Source organism: Monopterus albus, unplaced genomic scaffold (genome assembly GCF_001952655.1).
Source record: "Monopterus albus unplaced genomic scaffold, M_albus_1.0 scaffold64.1, whole genome shotgun sequence".
Lineage (NCBI taxonomy): Eukaryota > Metazoa > Chordata > Actinopteri > Synbranchiformes > Synbranchidae > Monopterus > Monopterus albus.
This window is the reverse complement of record NW_018127944.1, coordinates 1,635,275-1,653,756: the sequence shown is the minus strand read 5'-3', so window position 1 is coordinate 1,653,756 and position 18,482 is coordinate 1,635,275. Positions and strand designations below refer to the sequence as shown.

Sequence of the window (18,482 nt, the reverse complement as noted above, 5' to 3'; positions counted from 1 at the left end):
GACACCACGCTGACCTTTAACAGTATATCAGCCTCAACAAGCTATCAAAGTGTACGTGGGAGCTGATCGTGTTGCCTGTTCCTCTGAGTGAGTGCATACAGGACACAAAAGACTCAGAAAGAAAGCCTTTATACTACAGACACTAACATTTGTTCTTAAAGTCTTACGTTCTTTTAGCTGTTTAAATGGTCCTCTTCTTATGGTCAAAGCTAATGTCTCATTGGTGACATTTAAAGTTACTGCATCTTCAAAAAGAAAATATAATACCCTTAAATTCAAGGTAGCATGGACGGGGCAACAGTGTGGAGAATTCATCCGCTTACTTACGGCTGAAACAAACTAACAATTACTGTACTTTTAATAAATTAATTGAGTATATAAAATGGCAGACATTTGCCCCAAATGATCTTCAGATTGCTTGATAAATAAGGTAACTAACAAAATTGTTGTGGAACAGTTTTTTTTTTTATTTTATCTTTCTTATTGTCATCCTGAAACAATACACGAACTGAAGAGACATTATTTGTAAGAATATAAACATGGTTAAAAGATAAGGTTGGTGATTTTCTCCTACCCAGAGACTATAAGCATCAGTGAAGGTGGTGTACTCACTGTGGTGTGTGAGTCCAGACCGTGGTTTAGCTTATCGGTCTGTGCTGCAGACCTCCACTCTGAACCACTGAACACTGTCAGGTGTTTGTGATCTTTTCACCAAACATTGAGAGAAATGAGCCCCACACCTCAGTCTTCACTGGCCCCTCTCACTTAGTAGAACACTTAGAACAGTAATCTGTTTATTTAGACATTTTTTCAATTACCAGAAAACTAATAAATACAGTGGTTAAAGCTACAGTGTGTAACTTTTTCAAATGTTTCTGTTGCTCCAGAGCTTGTCTTAATGTGCAGAGATACCACCAAAGCCTCCTGGGACCCAGACTCACTGAACAGTGCTGGCAGCAGGGCTGAGATATTAGCTTCTAGAAGGTTTTGAGGTTTGGATTGACCTCTCTAATCAATCTGAGAATTTCAATGATTTCTGCTTGATCACTAAGTTTTGTTGCATTCTCATTTATTTTAATTTCATAACGACAAACATCTGACGAGCTGGGCAGAGCGTGGCCGAGGGATTGCAGTGATTTTGAGTTTCATGCTAGCGCTATCTTAGGTTACACACTGTAGCTTTAAGTGTTAAAGACCTAATCAACTAAAAATACCAAACAGTTTCACTTCTCAGTAACACCAATTTTTGCAGCCCTACAAGAAACAAGAAGAGCATGAATAAGAAATGAATTAAAGATAGTGTATATATAGAATATTATAAGGTAAAACTGTTTCCACCTGGACCAGCCTGGTCACTTTGAAGGGTTGGCAAAGCCTCTGCTGTGTTTTTGTCACATTAGAAGCATGACCCACTTTCACTTTCACCAGCCCCAGGTGAAGATTACAAATAGAGCAAGTGGCATTTTTTGCACTTTCTGTCTAATCCACTTGACGTCAGGTCCCTAGCAGTGCAAGATATAAATATAAAAACATTACACTAGAATCAGAAGGTGAAGAAAATGTTTGTTTTTGCTTGATTCACTCCAGCACATGATCCGTGAAACGTTGCACCACTGAGATGTCAGATTACTCTTCGTCTATGATGTGATGTGCAGCAGTGGGTGCAGCAGATGTCGGGTGCACTTTGCTTGAATAACTATGAGGCAAGAAATATAAATTATCGACTAAAAGAGGAACAGAGTTTAGATTCATGGTGCAGCTCAGAGGAAGAGAAACACACCTGAGCTTCGTCACTGTGAAGGTACAGTAGAGGAGGAGAAATCCTGCAGGGCTGCACAGCACCTTGGTTTTTGCTAGGAAAGTGACTTCAGTTGATGATGCAACATACTGACATTCAGCAGGGCTCCAAATAACAGCTATTTTCACTACCAGTTAAGTTGATCATTTCGCAAACTAAAGGTGAAGATGAAATGAGTAAGTAAAACTTTTATTCATCTAAAAGAAAAACAAAATGTGCCTGCAGATGTTTGACAGGGTTGTGGCTGGACTAGGCCAATGTGGAGGGGTACAGATATTAATAAGCTCTGGCTTCCACCCACACCGTTCTTGGTCATATTTAAGGGTATATTAAATATTAAATTAAAGAATTCTTTGTAAATAGGTTAAAGGTGAATCAATGGATATACATGGAACGTCTAATGAAAGGTTAGGATTCAAAATATAGAAAGAAAGAGAGAAAAGCAGCGTGACAACGACGTGTTCTAGAAGAAAGCACAGTGAGGACGCCTGTTTGTTCCCTACAGTTTAGGAAGCAGAGAAATGTGTATGAGAGGAGGTCAGTGTAAGCACAAACATCAGGCAGGACACAAGTTCATCTAGACTGAATATTGGATTGTCGCTGCATTTATGTCACATGGGAGTTGGAAGCTTCAGGTCAAAGTCCAAGTTCTCAGTAAAACTAGTGCTGTGACATCATAACCCTGTAAAGTCTACTGGCATTAGAGGCGTTGGGTCATTTGGGGGCAAAGAGCAACTTAAATGTCTGGATGAATGTTCTTAATTTAAAATGTTCTTTGTGTGTGTTACAAGTAGCGTTGTTGGATCCAGATTAGGGGTGTCGCGACAGACCGGTATTGACAACAGCTGTGATCCTTTAAAAATTAAATAGTGACGTCATGTGACATATGATAACATCGTAAATAATCCAAAGACAGTAACTATCTGGTGGACACTCCAGCTATGTAGGTAGTGTTACTGCACCTTAATGCTGGTAGCCACTCAACAGGGAAAGAAGAAGAAGACCGCCATACAGTAACTAGCCAGGTAGCTGCTACCCTTCCAGGTAGGCAGCATGCACATTAAAGTTAAAGACGAATTTGACTGATTGTTTTTTCAAAATTTCTGCAAATGTTGTGATATTATTATTATAGTGATTTCTTTTGTGACAGCCCTAATCCAGATGTGTCTCAGCATCACAGCACCACAGATGTCATTAAACGCCACCAGTACAAACCGTAGGGACAATGAATTAAAGACTTTATAGAGAAGATAAGAACTTTGAAAAGGTTTATTACTAGTGCAATAATTTAGGCCACTATTTTAAAAAATATCATGTTTGTGACAAGCGACACACGTCTAAAATATACTGGTTCTTTCTGTAGCCTGTAGCAAAACGGACAGCCTTTGAATTCCTGTGAACATATTAGGTAAGACAGAACACCATTATATTCTCTTTAACGCCTACTGTATAAAGAGAGAGCTTACATATTAGAATATATTAAAGAATCTAATAACATCAAGTAATGAATTTGTCCTTAATCAAATACTGCTTTTCAAAACACTGTAGCTAATATTACAAAGTGAATAGTAAGAGCAAGATCACCAAACTAGACCAGTCACCACTTAACAAACAGTGATGTAATTTCCATCTAAAGTTAATGTAAAAACTGTGCACACAATAGAGTAGCTACCAGGAAGCAGTAGTATGGCACACATGAGCTAAATTCTTAAGACAGCATTTAGACATGTCTGTCCAGATTAGATGATATCGTGGGCATCAGCACGTCCAGGGCTTGGAGCCAGAGAGGGAACATAGATTAAAAGTGTATATTTAAATCTAAATCCTAACGGTCACATTAGATTAAATTCTGACATTAAAAACATGTCTGTTGCCATTTCCAAGAAGACAAAATCTCATAAAAAGAACATTTTGTCAAAAGCCAAGTGCTAACTGAAAAAAAGAAACAGGTATCAGGATGGCAGCTTGGTCCCTCCAATCATCTTTACTGTCTGTCAGAACAAGCATCTTCATCAGCGCAGATGATGACATGAAAAGAAAAGCACCTTCTGGAAATTTATCCTGAAGGTGCAGACACGACTTTGGCTCCAAGCCCATGAGCTGGGGTCTGGGAATCTGTTTATTCTGTCCTTCCTCCTCTGGCTGCCTGATTTTTCTATCCACGCAGTGTGCTCTTATATTGCTCTCTTTTTTATTCATCCAAGTCTGGACACACTCACAGTAACAGTGGATTTTGTAAGAGAGGAGCGTGTTCAGTTGGAGTCCTGTATCTCTGCCCCTGAAGCCTCTTCATCCAAGCCGACGTCCAACTGCTCCTCATCTGCAGGAACAAACAGAAACTGGATTATTCACTTATCTTGGCAAGTAAAATGTGTTACTTTGGTTTCTATTATTGTTTTGTTTCTGTCCTGAACCCTCTCCATGTTCTTGCATTAGATGAGAAGGTTGGTACTGCTCTCATGTATGAAAGAAATGAAGCTAACACCATCAGCCCATAGCACAAACCCAGCAGAGCAGGTGGGCACGCCAACATTAATTGAACAGTTGGCATATGCTGCAGCTTCATGAAGCTGTAATCAGCACCTTTATACTGCCATTATAGGCCACAGTCAGTCTCTGCATGCTGGTCTATTTGTAGCATCATCACAGGCTGAACTGAAGAAAACTAACAGGTAAGTGTCTCGGTTCCCTTTTCGAGTTGACTGTCTACAGTTATGTCCCCTCTTTTGTCAGTGTCATCTGCAGACGAAGTAGTAGAAGTTACATAGTTTCTAATACAATTTCAATTTCTAGTAATTTACTGTAAGTAAAGCAATGAAAAAGATTGCTAAAATGCTCTGCCTCCAACACATATTAAACAAATGAGACAGGTTAATTGCTGAGGTGTGGAGGTGCCAGGAGCCAGAGTTCCAGTCCTTATGCTACACTAAACTAACCAACTGCTGGCTCCAACGTGAGAGTAGGATCAATCTAACCTTCGACAAGAAAGCAGATGAGCATACTGGATGTACAAAGAGCTACAACTACTCCTGTAACCAGGTCTACATCTAAGGAATCCTTATCAAAAAAGGTCACGCATTATGCATGTAATGTAAAAAATTTGACTTAGATCATTATGAAAACTCTCAAAATATCTTTACACCTTAAACATGTTTAACTATGTTATGTTTATGTGATCAGTGCATTGATTGTAAAAATGATGGATAGGCTAAGAGCTACCAGAAGGGAAGCCACTTGGCTGGTGGCAGTGTAGGTCATAAATCCTCCTGCATGTTAGTAAATGGGACATGAGCCAAACTGCAAATGTCTGAACTGAATTAGACTAATGTTTTCACAAACCCCAGTTTTCTCAGCTAATATACTGAAGAGTGCTGTTCAGTTTCATTAAACAGTGTCAAGTGGTACTTAGAAGCAGCATGAATTTAATAAAGTCAATGGAACGAGCCAACCAGATGCACATCCACACTGGACGGCATCAGCTGAAAATGAAAATGAAAATGTGCCCCCTGAAATGATTCATCACAAACAGAAAATGGCAGGTATCTTGAGTTGTGTGACTCCAGCCTGTTTTGTGTACAACTGATATGGACTTAATACTGCGATTCACTTTTCAACTCAGTGATGCATATTACACATTTGTGTTTGACTAAATATGATGCGACGGTATAGCACTGGTGTTTCCTCTCTCTGTTTCTGTGAGGAGAAAATGACTGCAAAGTGTTCACCTTAAAGACCAAGAGAAAAATGTGTTTACAAGTCTTGGTTCACTTGTAAGTGACTGGTTTAAATCCAGATGTGTCAACTACAAACAAGGTTTTCACACAACAACCTTACCTGCAGTTTGCTCCTCTGCACTCCGTCTCTCAGGTTGGGTGCCCGGAGAGCCAGGATCATCTGGCGGCCAGCGGAGCTCGCCGCTCTCCACCTCCGCTGCGTCCATCGGCTCTACCACGATGGAGGGAAGCCTCTTGGACAACTTTGGATACCTTTCATGGGTATCTGGGAAGATCTGGTAAAAGCTTATGTAAGGTCAACTGAAGGATAATCATATTTATGGGGATGAAAACATCATTAGTTATGCCCATGTGAAGGAACAACAAAGTGGTAAAAACTGGATTAGGAAAGCCACAAACTACACAGATGCCCTACACAGACAGCATCAGCGAGTGACTGTGATGCTATCTTTTCTATTTAAACTGCATCTGAAAGTGCGTTACTTTACTACTGTAAGTAACAATCAAAGCCAGGCTGTTTAAAACTGGGACTTACAGTTGAGCCACTTCCATACATTCTAAAGTCCAAGTGTGATTCTTCACTGCTGTAAAACAAGGAGTATAATCATGTCTGGACAAAATGCCCTGCATCAAAGCTCTGAATCAGTGTGACATGTCAGCAGCGCACAGTACAGCTTCATGCAGATCTTGTCATGATTTACAACTACACAATGTTCTTTGTATCCAAGTCTTGCATATTTTAAAACATGCAAGAAGAGCTCTTACAGAGTGTGACGAAGTTTCCCCTGCAGCTATGTTTACACTGTCAGTAATGAGTTAAAGAAGGATATAGTTTCAAGTGGCACTCATCTGTAAAATGCTTGTATGTGAACTAACTATGTGATTAATTGTTTGTGCTATTCCAAGAGGGAATTTCCACATAAAGTGTGGTGGTGTATATATATATTCATCCATCCATGATCTTATCCTGCAGAGGGAGCTAATACAGCTGACACTGGGCAAGAGGTGAAGTACACCTGGACAGGTCACCTGTCTATGGGTACATCTCATGTCTCTTATAAGATTGTTCCTATGTCGACCCTACGTCCTCGGTCCAGTTGACCAAGGACGTAGGACATTCCGAGTGTCTTCTATGAGCTCTGAGGGCCGAGAACCAAGGAGGAGCCGTGACTGATGACACGAGACCATCCTTCAGTGAAGTTTTTTGAGAACTGACACGCCCCTTTATCAGAAATCAGTTGCTGATTGGACACTTCAGATGAATGATCTGAGGAAAGGATGTCTCATGTCGTCAATAGCGTATTTCCTCGAGTCCTCTCTCCTCATGTGATTTCCTCGCATCTTACATGGGCGGGACTAAGACACAAGAAGAAGATGCAAGTGAAGAAAACGATGAGACGTACCCAAGACACATGAGATGTACCCAGTCAGACCACTCACACCAGTGTAGAGTCACCAGTCTGTGGACTGCAGGGAGGAAGCTGGAGTACCCGGAGGAAACCCACGTTATTCACAGACCAAAAGACGCCATGAGGTCTACTGGACCACGTTTAGTGGAAAAGTGAACTTTTTTTTTTTAGCTCTTTAAGTTTATCAAGCAAACCACAGGTGCTATAAAAGAAAGCATAAACCCTCACTCTTTACACTTCACTTAATAATGACACATTTGTCTGGAAAATCAGTCTTACAGTAGCAGGTGACAAATCACTTGTGCTTTCGTCTCAGCTGGATAAGACACATAGCGTTTACTCACAGTAGGACTGAGTCCGGCTAATAACCTTAGCGGCATCAGCCCACATTTTAGTCTTGCTCATCACTTCTGTGAGTCACCGCTGCATCCTTTCCAAATCGTCTAAACACACACATCGCACACACCTGGAAGGATACAGCACCCTGATCGCCTCCTGCTCCTCCCCCGCTGAAGTCCTCTGTCCCCGGCTCCAGAGATTTCATCACCTCGGTCATACTGGAGCAAAGCACATGTTGTACATGTACACATTTAGAAACAGATGGTTGTTGTTGTTTACTTGTTATTGTGCTTTTTTCCTGTTTTATTTGGTGCACATCGGGGGCCACTGAGCTGGAGTCAAATTCCTTGTATTTGAACATATTTGACAATAAAGTTTATGACTGATTGATGACTGACCTTTGTCACATAGCACAACTGTTTTTGTTTGTTCACCGATTCATTTATTATCTATAGTAAATCTGTTTTAAATCAAAACAGATGATCTATTTCTGATACAATCCATAGTCTTATAATAACTTTAAACGTTTTAATTAATTTCGACCAGCTCATCTGTGGCTGTGTCAAAATTAGTTTTGCTTCATGTTATGTTTAACATTTCTAAAACAAATGTACATTATCATTAATAATTTTATCATCACTGATGTTCAAATTAATACAGAAGCCATAAAAATTGTGTCGTGTATGTCGTCACAGTTCATTTATCTGACGTGCACGGAATTAATGAAACATAAATCAGTGCCAACGAGTGAGTTACCACTTAAGAGCCATTTGGACATTAATGTGATGCTGAGGCCTATGCTTAAAAGTTTTAGTTTGCCTGTGTAGTCGTGCACAATCTACAATCACAAATCAATTATTATTAATATGCTGGTCGGCACTAACTTCAAAGAGAAACAAACTTAGACTGAACTTATTTTTGTTAGTCAGATAATGTTTGAACTGAAAGGATGATGTGATCATCAGCTGAGGACAGTAAAGCAAAAGTTAAGTTAGTGAGGGGATGCTTTTAACCTCATCTAAAACTCCACTGACAGGCACAAGTATGGACAACAGCACCACTGTGATATGTATGTATGTATATGTATGTATTAACACCCCCATAATATGCAGCATTTACTTAGTATGATATTATGTACAGTGCGTTTCAGCACACCAGGCTCTCAGCTGCCATATCACCCCTAATAATTATGAATGTTCTTCAGTGACATCGCTCACTGTCACTCCACCTCAGTGCAGACTCCTCTCAGCACTGCATTCTCTTAAAATCCCACTGAAGACTCATTAAAGATCAAACATTAGCCATTTGCCTTTTGGCAAATTACAGGCCTGCCAAAGGTGCCAAATATGTGCTCAAACAATGAATAAACAAGATTGCAGAAGACTCTTATTGGCTTTTGATGACAACTTTTAACCAGATTTTCCATGCTTCTGCATTTCTGCAACATCCTTCCGTCATCTCCAGCTGGGGACCTCTGCTGCTTGTCATACCCTCATTTCCTGTGTACAGCTCTACAGTCACTATCAAATAAAGGCAAAATGCCAAGACAGGAATCTGGTTTAATATTCAGCTATAACTGCATTAATTCTGCCACATCATGGCATCCCTCAGCTCCCCCTCATCCGTTATTTCTTATATCAAAGCATCTGGTTGTGCATTATCACCGACTGGCAACAAAACAAACTGGATGCAGAGTAATACTGGACTGATTTGATTGATGCTGTCAGGTCCGCTCGGCGCGACCTGCCTCTCTTTCTTTTTTCCCTCTCCTGCTCTCCCTTTTTGCGGGATCAACGCCTCAGCTGTGTCGCATCGGGTTATTAGTGACTCGTGGGTCGGTGCGCACACCTGAGGCGTATTCCGGGGATTTGTTGGCTTCCTTATTTATACTTCTGGCAGAAGCCCCGTTGTCGCCGGAGCATTGTGATGTGTAATGGACAATACTTAAAGTAAGTTATACAAATATGTATATATGTTTTTATTCCATTAAACCTTCTCTTTTGTACTAGCACCTGGGTCAGCCATCTTGAGTCCAACCCCAGTTCTCCCTCACCCTCCTGGTGAGGGGGACTAAACCATAACAGTTACAGCCATTTTGATTAAAAAACTGCACTAATCATTCATTTAAACAGTATCTGTCTTTACAAGTGGCAAGTTTTCAGAAACACCACTCTTCATACAATCAGACTGGCAGTTGCTGTTGCTATGGGGATGAACAGTTGAGATTTTATGCCTCTGATTGTCTGAACAGTGCACTTTGCCTGAGCGCAAGAGGCCTGATTCAGGGGTATTCATGTGTGCCGTTATGCAGCAATTACCACCGTCAGGTCGGGGACGTGTTGCTCTGAGACTTCTCTGTGAAACCTGGGATTGCTTCTGCCGTTCGTCATCAGACAAGAGACAATACAGCCTTTATTCCTCCGTATTTTCCCTGGGGGGGGAACTGGCCCGGCCACTCTGGCCGTTCTCATGTTCGGGTTTTAAAATTCAAAGGCTCTGCTGCTCTGAAGGTAGAAGCTGGAGAGGATGCATGTGGCGCACAAACGTGTGCACGTGATTTCTGTCTAATCTGGTTTCTGAGAAGTGCACTCTGCGCTGATGTGAAGCGTAACAGACACAAGAATTTAAATGTCGATGCCAGGCATGACGCTTCGCTCATGCATTTTTTTTCTTCAGCTGAATAATAAGGCCTTATTTAGTCCGATGGGTCTGAACAAGGTTACCCATGTGTTACTGCCTGAGTGTTTACAGGAAGCTGCTTCACTTCTGCCTCAGCAGAGAAATGATATGTTAGGACGTTTATCTCTTTGCATATTTAGCTGGTTGAAGATGAAGTAGCACGTGTCTGAACTGGAATTTATATATATATATATATATATATATAATATGTGTGTGTAAAATGAAAGTAGGTCTGGAGTAGCAACATAAAGTAAGATCCTAGGTCATTGAAAAGATCAGATTCTAGAGCCGAGTTTTTTAAAATGTCATTCAAGTGAAGATTTCAGGTTCTTGGTTAAAGCAGTGAATTTGTACTGAAACATGAAAATCAATCCTAAGCAGTCATTAGGGCTGCAACCAAAAGTTATTGTCAAGCATTTTAATTGTATTGATTTGTATTGAAAATGTAAAAACTAATGGCAGATATTAACAAAGTGGTAGGACATTTGAGTTTAGCTGACAACGCAAGTGTTTCAACAACTGGTTCAAATGTGGACATCTTGCATTTCAAACCTGCAACAAGCCAAAAACTTGTTAAAAAGAACAGTGAGTTAACATCAAGGTGACACCGTATGATCCAAGCATACAGCTGGTGTTTTACACGTCCAGCCGTTACAGAGCATCAATCATTCAGAATTGTGTTGGTTCCAGCTGATGAATCTTTTAGCTCCATCTTTGGTCTCCACCATCTCTTGAGGGAAATACCTGACTCTTTAGCTGCTAAATGTTCCACTGTTTGTGGCTGAGCAGGTAGTAGACAGTGGATTTGTAGAGCTTTACTCTCAAAAACAACTGCTTCCTGCTGCAGGATAAAACAACACTAGCAGTGAGAGTGAACCAAAAGAGTAAAGCTGTGGTCTGGATACTAAACAGTGAGCTGAATCTCCCTATAAAGTTCTGTGAATCTGTAAGGACACGTAGATTCTCTGTAGATTTGAGTTGAAACCAGGGTCAAATCCTTTGCCATTAACAGAAATCCCAAATGACAGTATATACAGTACATTCAGGTATTTTACTTAAAGGAGCAGTTAAAAAAATAGAATAGGCTTATTCACTTTTTTTGCCAAGAGTTGAATAAGAAGATCAAGACTATTCTCATATCTGTGCAGTAAAACTGTAGCTCCTTAGCTTAGCTTAGCCTAAGGGCAGAACACAGCTAGCCTGGCTATGTCCAAACGTACTTCGAATTGTGAGGAAAGTTAAATCACCCTAACAGAATCCATCTACCAGCTCTGTCTAGAAACGTTCATTAAATCAGTTTGAACTACAATGATTAGCTGATTAATACATATGTCAGTAGACAGAAAATTAATCATCTAATTTTGATATTATATCAATTGTTTAATTCATTTTCATACCAAATATGTCTGCTTCTCTAAGTGATAATAAACTGGAACATTTTTGGGTTTTGAACTGTTGGTTGGATTAAACATTATATTTGAAGACCACGTTGGAGTTCAGAAAATTTTAACAGGAATTTTAAGATATTTTCTAATTTTATAGACTAATCATTTATTGGCAGATTAATCAATAATGAGAATAATCATTGCAGCCCTAAAATCAACTGTACAAGCTAAAGGAGCACCCTGATTTAAGCATCACTCTGCGGATGTTGGGTTTGGAGCTTGATGCTTGCACCAATTAGGGGCTTTTGAAAATCTGATTTCCACACAAAGCACCCCCAAATTTCCTGAAAATAATTTAGCTCACAGATGTCGCCTCCTTTCCCATCCTTCCTGTTTGCTTTTTGCATGACAGATGTGCATCTGGTGTGACCTCAGGGATTAAATTTCCTCCTCTCTCTCTTCTGTCCATCATGAGATTCATCATGGTGGAGACCGTCCAGTTAAAGGGGAAACGGTTCCCAAAACTAGCATCCTCCAGCACCTCCTGACAATCACTTTAACTCCTGCATTTCATTTTTACACATATAGGGCATTGATTTACAAGAATGGCCACTCCACTCTCCCCTCTCTTATTATTCAAACTCTTTCCTATTTCTGCTGCAAAATCAGGCCGAGCAGCTGCACCGCCTCCACAAACACAGCTTCCTTCATAAATCCAATAAGTTTTTACAGCACATGTACATGAAAACGAAATTCATTCTACAGCCAAATATAGTGATATTTACTTAACCTTGTAAAAATGTTCCACTGCTGTTTCTGCTGCAATTATATTTTAAGATCTTAGTTTGTAGTTTTATTTAAACAACATTTACTGATATTTTATTATTACCTTGCATTTGTTGCCCCTTTACACATTTCCATTTGATTTTTTGACTCATATGCACTTAATTGTTGTTCATATGACACAAAAACTTATTTTCATGTGCATTTGAAATATATGTAGGCTACGATTATGTCTGCACTGTGGTGATTTGGTGTACAAATTTACCTGTAAGGCACACAGGTGATCAGTTAACTGCAGGCACCATATAATACATGTAAATACTTAAATATAAAACACAGCTTCTGCTACACCAATACTTATACACACTGTGCTGGAAGATCCGTGCCCACAATCCCCCACAGTCAGAGGGCACCGGAAAACCAGAAGCCAAAGCGGGTTTTATTAATTTCTGCAAAGCTCTAAGGTGCAGTTTTAAATATTAAACGCATTAGTCGTTTAGTTACTTTTATGAAAATGAACAAAAGCGGCCTCTACGCCAGTGTTTGAAATGAAGAAATGTTTGTCTGAGTGTTTGCAGAGTCGTTACAAAGGCAGATTAATGCTCCGTACCTGTCTGCGGGCTGATCCAGTGTCTCAGAGCAGGAAGGTCTCCGTCCTCCGCTGCTTCATCACACTGATGATGCTGCTGATGATGAAGAGGATGATGATGATGATGATGGTGATGATGATGCGGGCTGTTGTGGGCGACAGGCAGAGGGGTGCGCAGGACTCCCGGTGAAGTTGCCGCTGGCGTCTAAGTGTTCGGAGACTGCGCAGTAGAGCGGGACCGGTGCTGCCTTCACGGACTGTCAGAAAGTTTCAATCTACCAGAGGTATGCTCGTGCTACAGGGGTCACTAATTAGGTTCAGAATAAAACAAACAAACAAATCAGAAGGAGGGCGACAATAGCTCCATAACAACCCTTTTTCCGTAATGGCGGATCACGGGAACATCAAATAGTTCCAAACATTAGGAGCATTACATTGGAGCATGACATTGACTTAGCTCCTATCTTCTAAAGTAATTTGATATTAATAGTTGGGTGAAATTAATAATTAAGATTATATTCTTTCTATAATCTTGATTTGTTAATTTTATTTTTATAGTTTTTAAACCGGTTATGATTCATGGAATTTACGAGGACCACCTAAAGGCAGCACGTAATAAGTTAGCTGAATTTGCCAGGTAACGCTAAATTTATCACAATTTATAATAGTTTAACTTATAGACACACCAAGATGTTGTCTCTTTTATATGTTATTATATGTAAAGCTTTTCTGTCAAATAACGCTAAATTAGTGCAGTAAAACGTAAAATATATATCCCCCTAAAATGTAAAATTAATGAAGTGACCTAGAAGTAGCTAACGTTAGCCCATAAAGTGGCATTAAATAGAAGTAGCCTAATGTTATTGAAATTAACTGCATGATTTGAAGTAAATGTAGCCTATTTATTTACTTTCCGCTATGCTTATAGAAAATATAGGCCTAATTTAGCCACTCGTTTTTGTCATTAAGATAGCATAAACACTTTCAGCGTGTGATATTTAGATAATTTACTTTTAGCTTTGTTTTATCCCAGGAAGAGAGACAGTACACAATTATGGTAGACTACTTGTGAACTGTGTCTCCCTCTAGTGTGCAAATTAACACTTCCTATGACAGTGTTGTATAGTTGAGAGATGATAAACTAACGTTGAATAATAATAATGACATACCTTTTTATTATTTGTTTTAATGCTTTACTTTTTTCTTTGCTTTTTGGTAAGTCAGATTAATGTACAACCTTTCAGTATGTTCAATATGTCAGAAGGAGCTTTCCAGTAGCCTACTCCTTCACCCCACTTTGTTCAACTTTGGCAGCAAATTAAATGTTTATTCTAACTTTTGGTGAAATCATATTTTGTAAAATTTGATCAGTTTCAGTAAATCAAATGCTAAACACCAACTTGTTGAACTGTAGTTACAAGACAAAGCTTTGACCACTGACCTAAAATATAGATGTCATCATCAGCCTCAAACAAAGTTTTGCACATAATATTCTTTATTGTGTGTAACTTTGCAAACATGTCAGGTTAACGCCTATCAGAATACAAACAGGAGCATAATCAAATGAAATTCTAGAAGTAATTAAAAGCTATTTACACAGCCAGTTCAATATTTGTACAGTGATGTTGAAAGAAAACATACTATTAGCATATTTTTACCATTGCAAATCAGGTTCTGAGTAGCAAAGTTTTAAGAAAAATACAGCTGCAGCAGTACACCTGCTGTCTTTTATCATAAGCATTTCATTTCGGCTTTGCTTAGCTATTACTTCTTTACATTTTAGCTACAGCAACAAGAATAAGTAGTTTGGTGATACATGTTAATATTCATATTTTTCTGTTATATACTGCACTGTTGTATTATAGGTGTTCTATCAATTTTACAATGAAATTATTGTAAACATATTTTTGGAATGTCAGTAACTGATTAAATTTGTGAACAGTCTTGTTCAGAGTTTTGCATCAACCATTTTTAAATCAACTGCCCTGGTAATTATCATTTTGTAAAACAAGTGCACAAGTAACTCATGTTAATAATGTACATTAAAAACTATGAAACAACAAAGATATTGATGAGTTTTGATAAGCAAATGACATGGCTTACTTCAGTTCTGTACCATAATAAGCAAGAATATTTGGTGAAAACCTGTTATAATTTGCAGTAAGGGCACTCAGTTACACCGCTTCTTAACAATTTGATTACACTGTCAGTGAGATTTACATGAATCCTTCTCTGTATAAGTCACCAGCATGCAACCAGAGACTGAAGCTGACAACTGAACACTGACACATTCTTTTAAAGGTATACAAGCTTTTCCAGTTGGCAACATGTTTTCTCTCTCACTTTCCTGTCACCTGGCTATGACCAGTGAAATTCACAACCTACAATCCAGGGATTGTATTATATCTTTTAGACATTTAGATTGAGCTGTTTCACTTCTCAGCTCCATCAAAGAACCTCATTTTCTCAGAGTGGACAGAGTCTCTCAGTCGTTGTATAGATGAGGCTGTTTCACCTGAAATGGGTTCAGAAGACTCAACTATAGGCCTGTGTGGAATTTGTTTAGTTACAACTGTTTCACTTTTCTCGCTAGATATTTCCCCTATTAAGTGCTTCTCGACGACTGTTCTCTTGCCACTTTGTGAGTCTTCGACAGTCCATGACGTAGCTGTTTTAGCCTCAGGTTCTAAGGGAAGGTCGCCAGATGACTGAACCTGGACAGCAGTTAGTATCTTGGCATGATGTGCTTCTGGGGTGACTTGTATATTTGATTTGATGACATGCATTTTTCCAGATTCCAATCTAGGTGAGCTAATATCAGCAAAGGCATCTGATGACTGGACAGAACTGGAGGGGCTTAATTCTTCAAGTCCTATTTCCCCCCCTGGACTCTTTTTATCTTTGTGATCATCTTTTTTAGAAACTTTTTGAGGTTCTGATTTTGAGAACAGTCCAGACTCAGGAAATTTAAACCAGCCTGTCCTCTCAGGACTTTTGGTAGTATCTTTTTTATTTGCTTCCTTTTTCTTAGTCTCTGGCAGATCTGGAAATTCAATACCAATTGTATTGATTAGCTTATCAAATGACATCAAACTAGATTTTGTTGATTTACTCTCTCCTTTTGCCTCAACTTTCTTTTCTAGCTGATTCTCTTTGCTTTTAGTTTCAAGAATGACATTGTCGTCTTCAAGTCCGGGTATTGAGAAGGTCACATCTGGCATCTGAATTGGTCGTAGTTCGAATTTACTTGGAGATCCACGACCCACACCGCCCCTCTCAGTTTTTAGTGTTTTAGAATCCAATGTGGCTGGTTTGGACATAGCCGTCCTCTCAAGACTTTTAATATCTTGCTTTATAATCGCTTCCTTTTTCTCAGTCTCTGGCAAATCTACAATTTCAACATCAGTTTTGTTGAGTCGCTTACCAAATGGCATCAAACTTGATTTTGTTGATTTACTTTCTTCTTTTGCCTCAACTTTCTTTTCTAGCTGATCTTCTTTGCTTTTAGTTTCAAGAACGACATTGTCGTCTTCAAGTCCGGGTATTGAGAAGGTCACATCTGGCATCTGAATTGGTCGTAGTTCGAATTTACTTGGAGATCCACGACCCACACCGCCCCTCTCAGTTTTTAGTGTTTTAGAATCCAATGTGGCTGGTTTGGACATAGCCGTCCTCTCAAGACTTTTAATATCTTGCTTTATATTCGCTTCTTTGCTTTTAGTTTCAAGAAAGACACTGTCGTCTTCAAGTCCGGGTATTCCGAAAGTCACATCTGGCATCTGAATTGATCGTAGTTCAAATTTACTTGGAGATCCACGACCAACACCATCCCTCTCAGTCTTTGGTGTTTCAGAATCCAATAATGCTGCTTTGGAAAGATCTGGAACATCAGCTTTTGGGGCATCAAGGTTGACATCACCCTCAGAGGTCTTAATAATTGGCTTTGAAAAAGACAGTTTTGGCAATGTCCAGCTTGTCTTTTTCAAGTTTGCATCACCCTCTATAGGTGGTGCCTGTGACACAGAAAATGGAGTTGCAGACTCTTTGAGTTCAACATCAGGAAGTTTCACTTGAGCCTTTACTTCTGGTGAATTTAAATCAGCTCTTTCCACATCATGTACTTTGACCTGTGGATTAAGCCTTCCAAATTTGGGTAATTTGAATGTCGGCATATTCAATTTTGATGGTGATCCTTTCGTATCCTTTTTCACAGCTTTGATCTCAGGAGCTTTGGCTTCCACTTCAGCTAATGGTTCTTTAAGTTCAGCGCAGGGGAGTTTGACTTCAGCCTTGGTTTCTTGTTGTGCCACATCTAAATCTTTCTTTGTTGAGCTTGAATCAATGTCTTGTCCTTTGCCTTGGGGCACAGAAAATCCAAGACTTGGCAGGTTGAACTTGCTTCCTTTCTCGTCATGTTCAGTTCCTGTAGTTTTTATATCCACTGATGGGCATTTGATGCTGGGTGCTTCAGTGTTTACTGCAGGAACCTCTTCAGTAATGATGCTTTTGCCCATATCTGGTACTTCTGTAGTGGTACTTGGAGTGCCACCTCCAAATTTTGGCCATTTCACTGTCGGCATATTCCATTTTGATGGGGATCCTTTCGTATCCTTTGTCGCAACTTTGATCTCAGGAGCTTTGGCTTCCACTTCAGCTGATGGGTCTTTAAGTTCAGCACAGGGGAGTTTGACTTCAGCCTTGGTTTCTTGTAGTGCCACATCTAAATCTTTCTTTGTTGAGCTTGAATCAGTGTCATGTTCTTTGCCTTGGGGCACAGAAAATCCAAGATTTGGCAGTCTGAACTTGCTTCCTTTCTCGTCATGTTCAGTTCCTGTAGTTTTTATATCCACTGATGGGCATTTGATGCTGGGTGCTTCAGTGTTTACTGCAGGATCCTCTTCAGTAATGATGCCTTCGCACATATCTGGTACTTCTGTAGTGGTACTTGGAGTGCCACCTCCAAATTTTGGCCATTTCACTGTCGGCATATTCCATTTTGATGGGGATCCTTTCGTATCCTTTGTCGCAACTTTGATCTCAGGAGCTTTGGCTTCCACTTCAGCTAATGGTTCTTTAAGTTCAGCACAGGGGAGTTTGACTTCAGCCTTGGTTTCTTGTAGTGCCACATCTAAATCTTTCTTTGTTGAGCTTGAATCAGTGTCATGTTCTTTGCCTTGGGCCACAGAAAATCCAAGACTTGGCAGTCTGAACTTGCTTCCTTTCTCGTCATGTTCAGTTCCTGTAGTTTTTATATCCACTGATGGGCATTTGATGCTGGGTGCTTCAGTGTTTACTGCAGGATCCTCTTCAGTAATGATGCCTTCGCACATATCTGGTACTTCTGTAGTGGTACTTGGAGTGCCACCTCCAAATTTTGGCCATTTCACTGTCGGCATATTCCATTTTGATGGGGATCCTTTCGTATCCTTTGTCGCAACTTTGATCTCAGGAGCTTTGATTTCCACTTCAGCTGATGGGTCTTCAATGACCATCTCTGCCTCTGGAATAGAAACATCTACACCTCCAAGAGTAACGTCAGCCTCAGGGGCTTGTGGAGGTTTGACCTCAGCTTTAGCCTCTGGTAGTGTGATTTGTGAATTGTTTGGGGAGGAGCTCACATCAAATTCAGGCCATTTTATTCTTGGCATTTTGATGGCAAACTTTGGCTTTTTGACCTTGCTTCCTTGTCCATGAAGGTCACCCTCAATCTGCACAGGTTTGATTTCCAGTTCAGGTTTTTCAACATATATCTTTTGCTCTGGAATA

The 18,482-nt window shown here is 39.8% G+C and overlaps 2 protein-coding genes across 2 annotated transcripts in view; both read right to left on the bottom strand.

The window, feature by feature from the left end:
* Positions 1 to 2,296: 2,296 nt before the first annotated feature.
* On the bottom strand, positions 2,297 to 12,957 carry LOC109962483 (protein LBH-like). Its single transcript, XM_020604235.1, has 4 exons — positions 12,738 to 12,957; positions 7,420 to 7,498; positions 5,633 to 5,807; positions 2,297 to 4,118 (listed from the first exon to the last, which is right to left on the bottom strand). Exons 2-4 carry the CDS (start codon positions 7,495 to 7,497, stop codon positions 4,051 to 4,053), a joined length of 321 nt encoding a protein of 106 aa, XP_020459891.1. The 5' UTR covers position 7,498; positions 12,738 to 12,957; the 3' UTR covers positions 2,297 to 4,050.
* Positions 12,958 to 14,205: 1,248 nt separating this feature from the next.
* The window catches only part of LOC109962449 (neuroblast differentiation-associated protein AHNAK-like), a 30,000-nt gene continuing 25,723 nt past the window's right edge, over positions 14,206 to 18,482 (bottom strand). Inside the window, exon 8 of the mRNA XM_020604160.1 lies at positions 14,206 to 17,825. Coding sequence (XP_020459816.1) covers positions 15,149 to 17,825 — 2,677 coding nt within the window. The 3' untranslated portion in view covers positions 14,206 to 15,148. The remainder of the gene's footprint in view (positions 17,826 to 18,482) is intronic.

Bases quoted from the DNA above. Each gene is read 5' to 3' on its own strand.
- LOC109962483 (XM_020604235.1), bottom strand. From the start codon at position 7,497: ATGACCGAGGTGATGAAATCTCTGGAGCCGGGGACAGAGGACTTCAGC. The intron at 5,808-7,419 runs GTATCCTTCCAG...AGCTTTTACCAG, and splicing joins CAGGAGGCGATCAGGGTGCT to ATCTTCCCAGATACCCATGA. The intron at 4,119-5,632 runs GTAAGGTTGTTG...TTGTTCCTGCAG, and splicing joins TGCAGAGGAGCAAACTGCAG to ATGAGGAGCAGTTGGACGTC.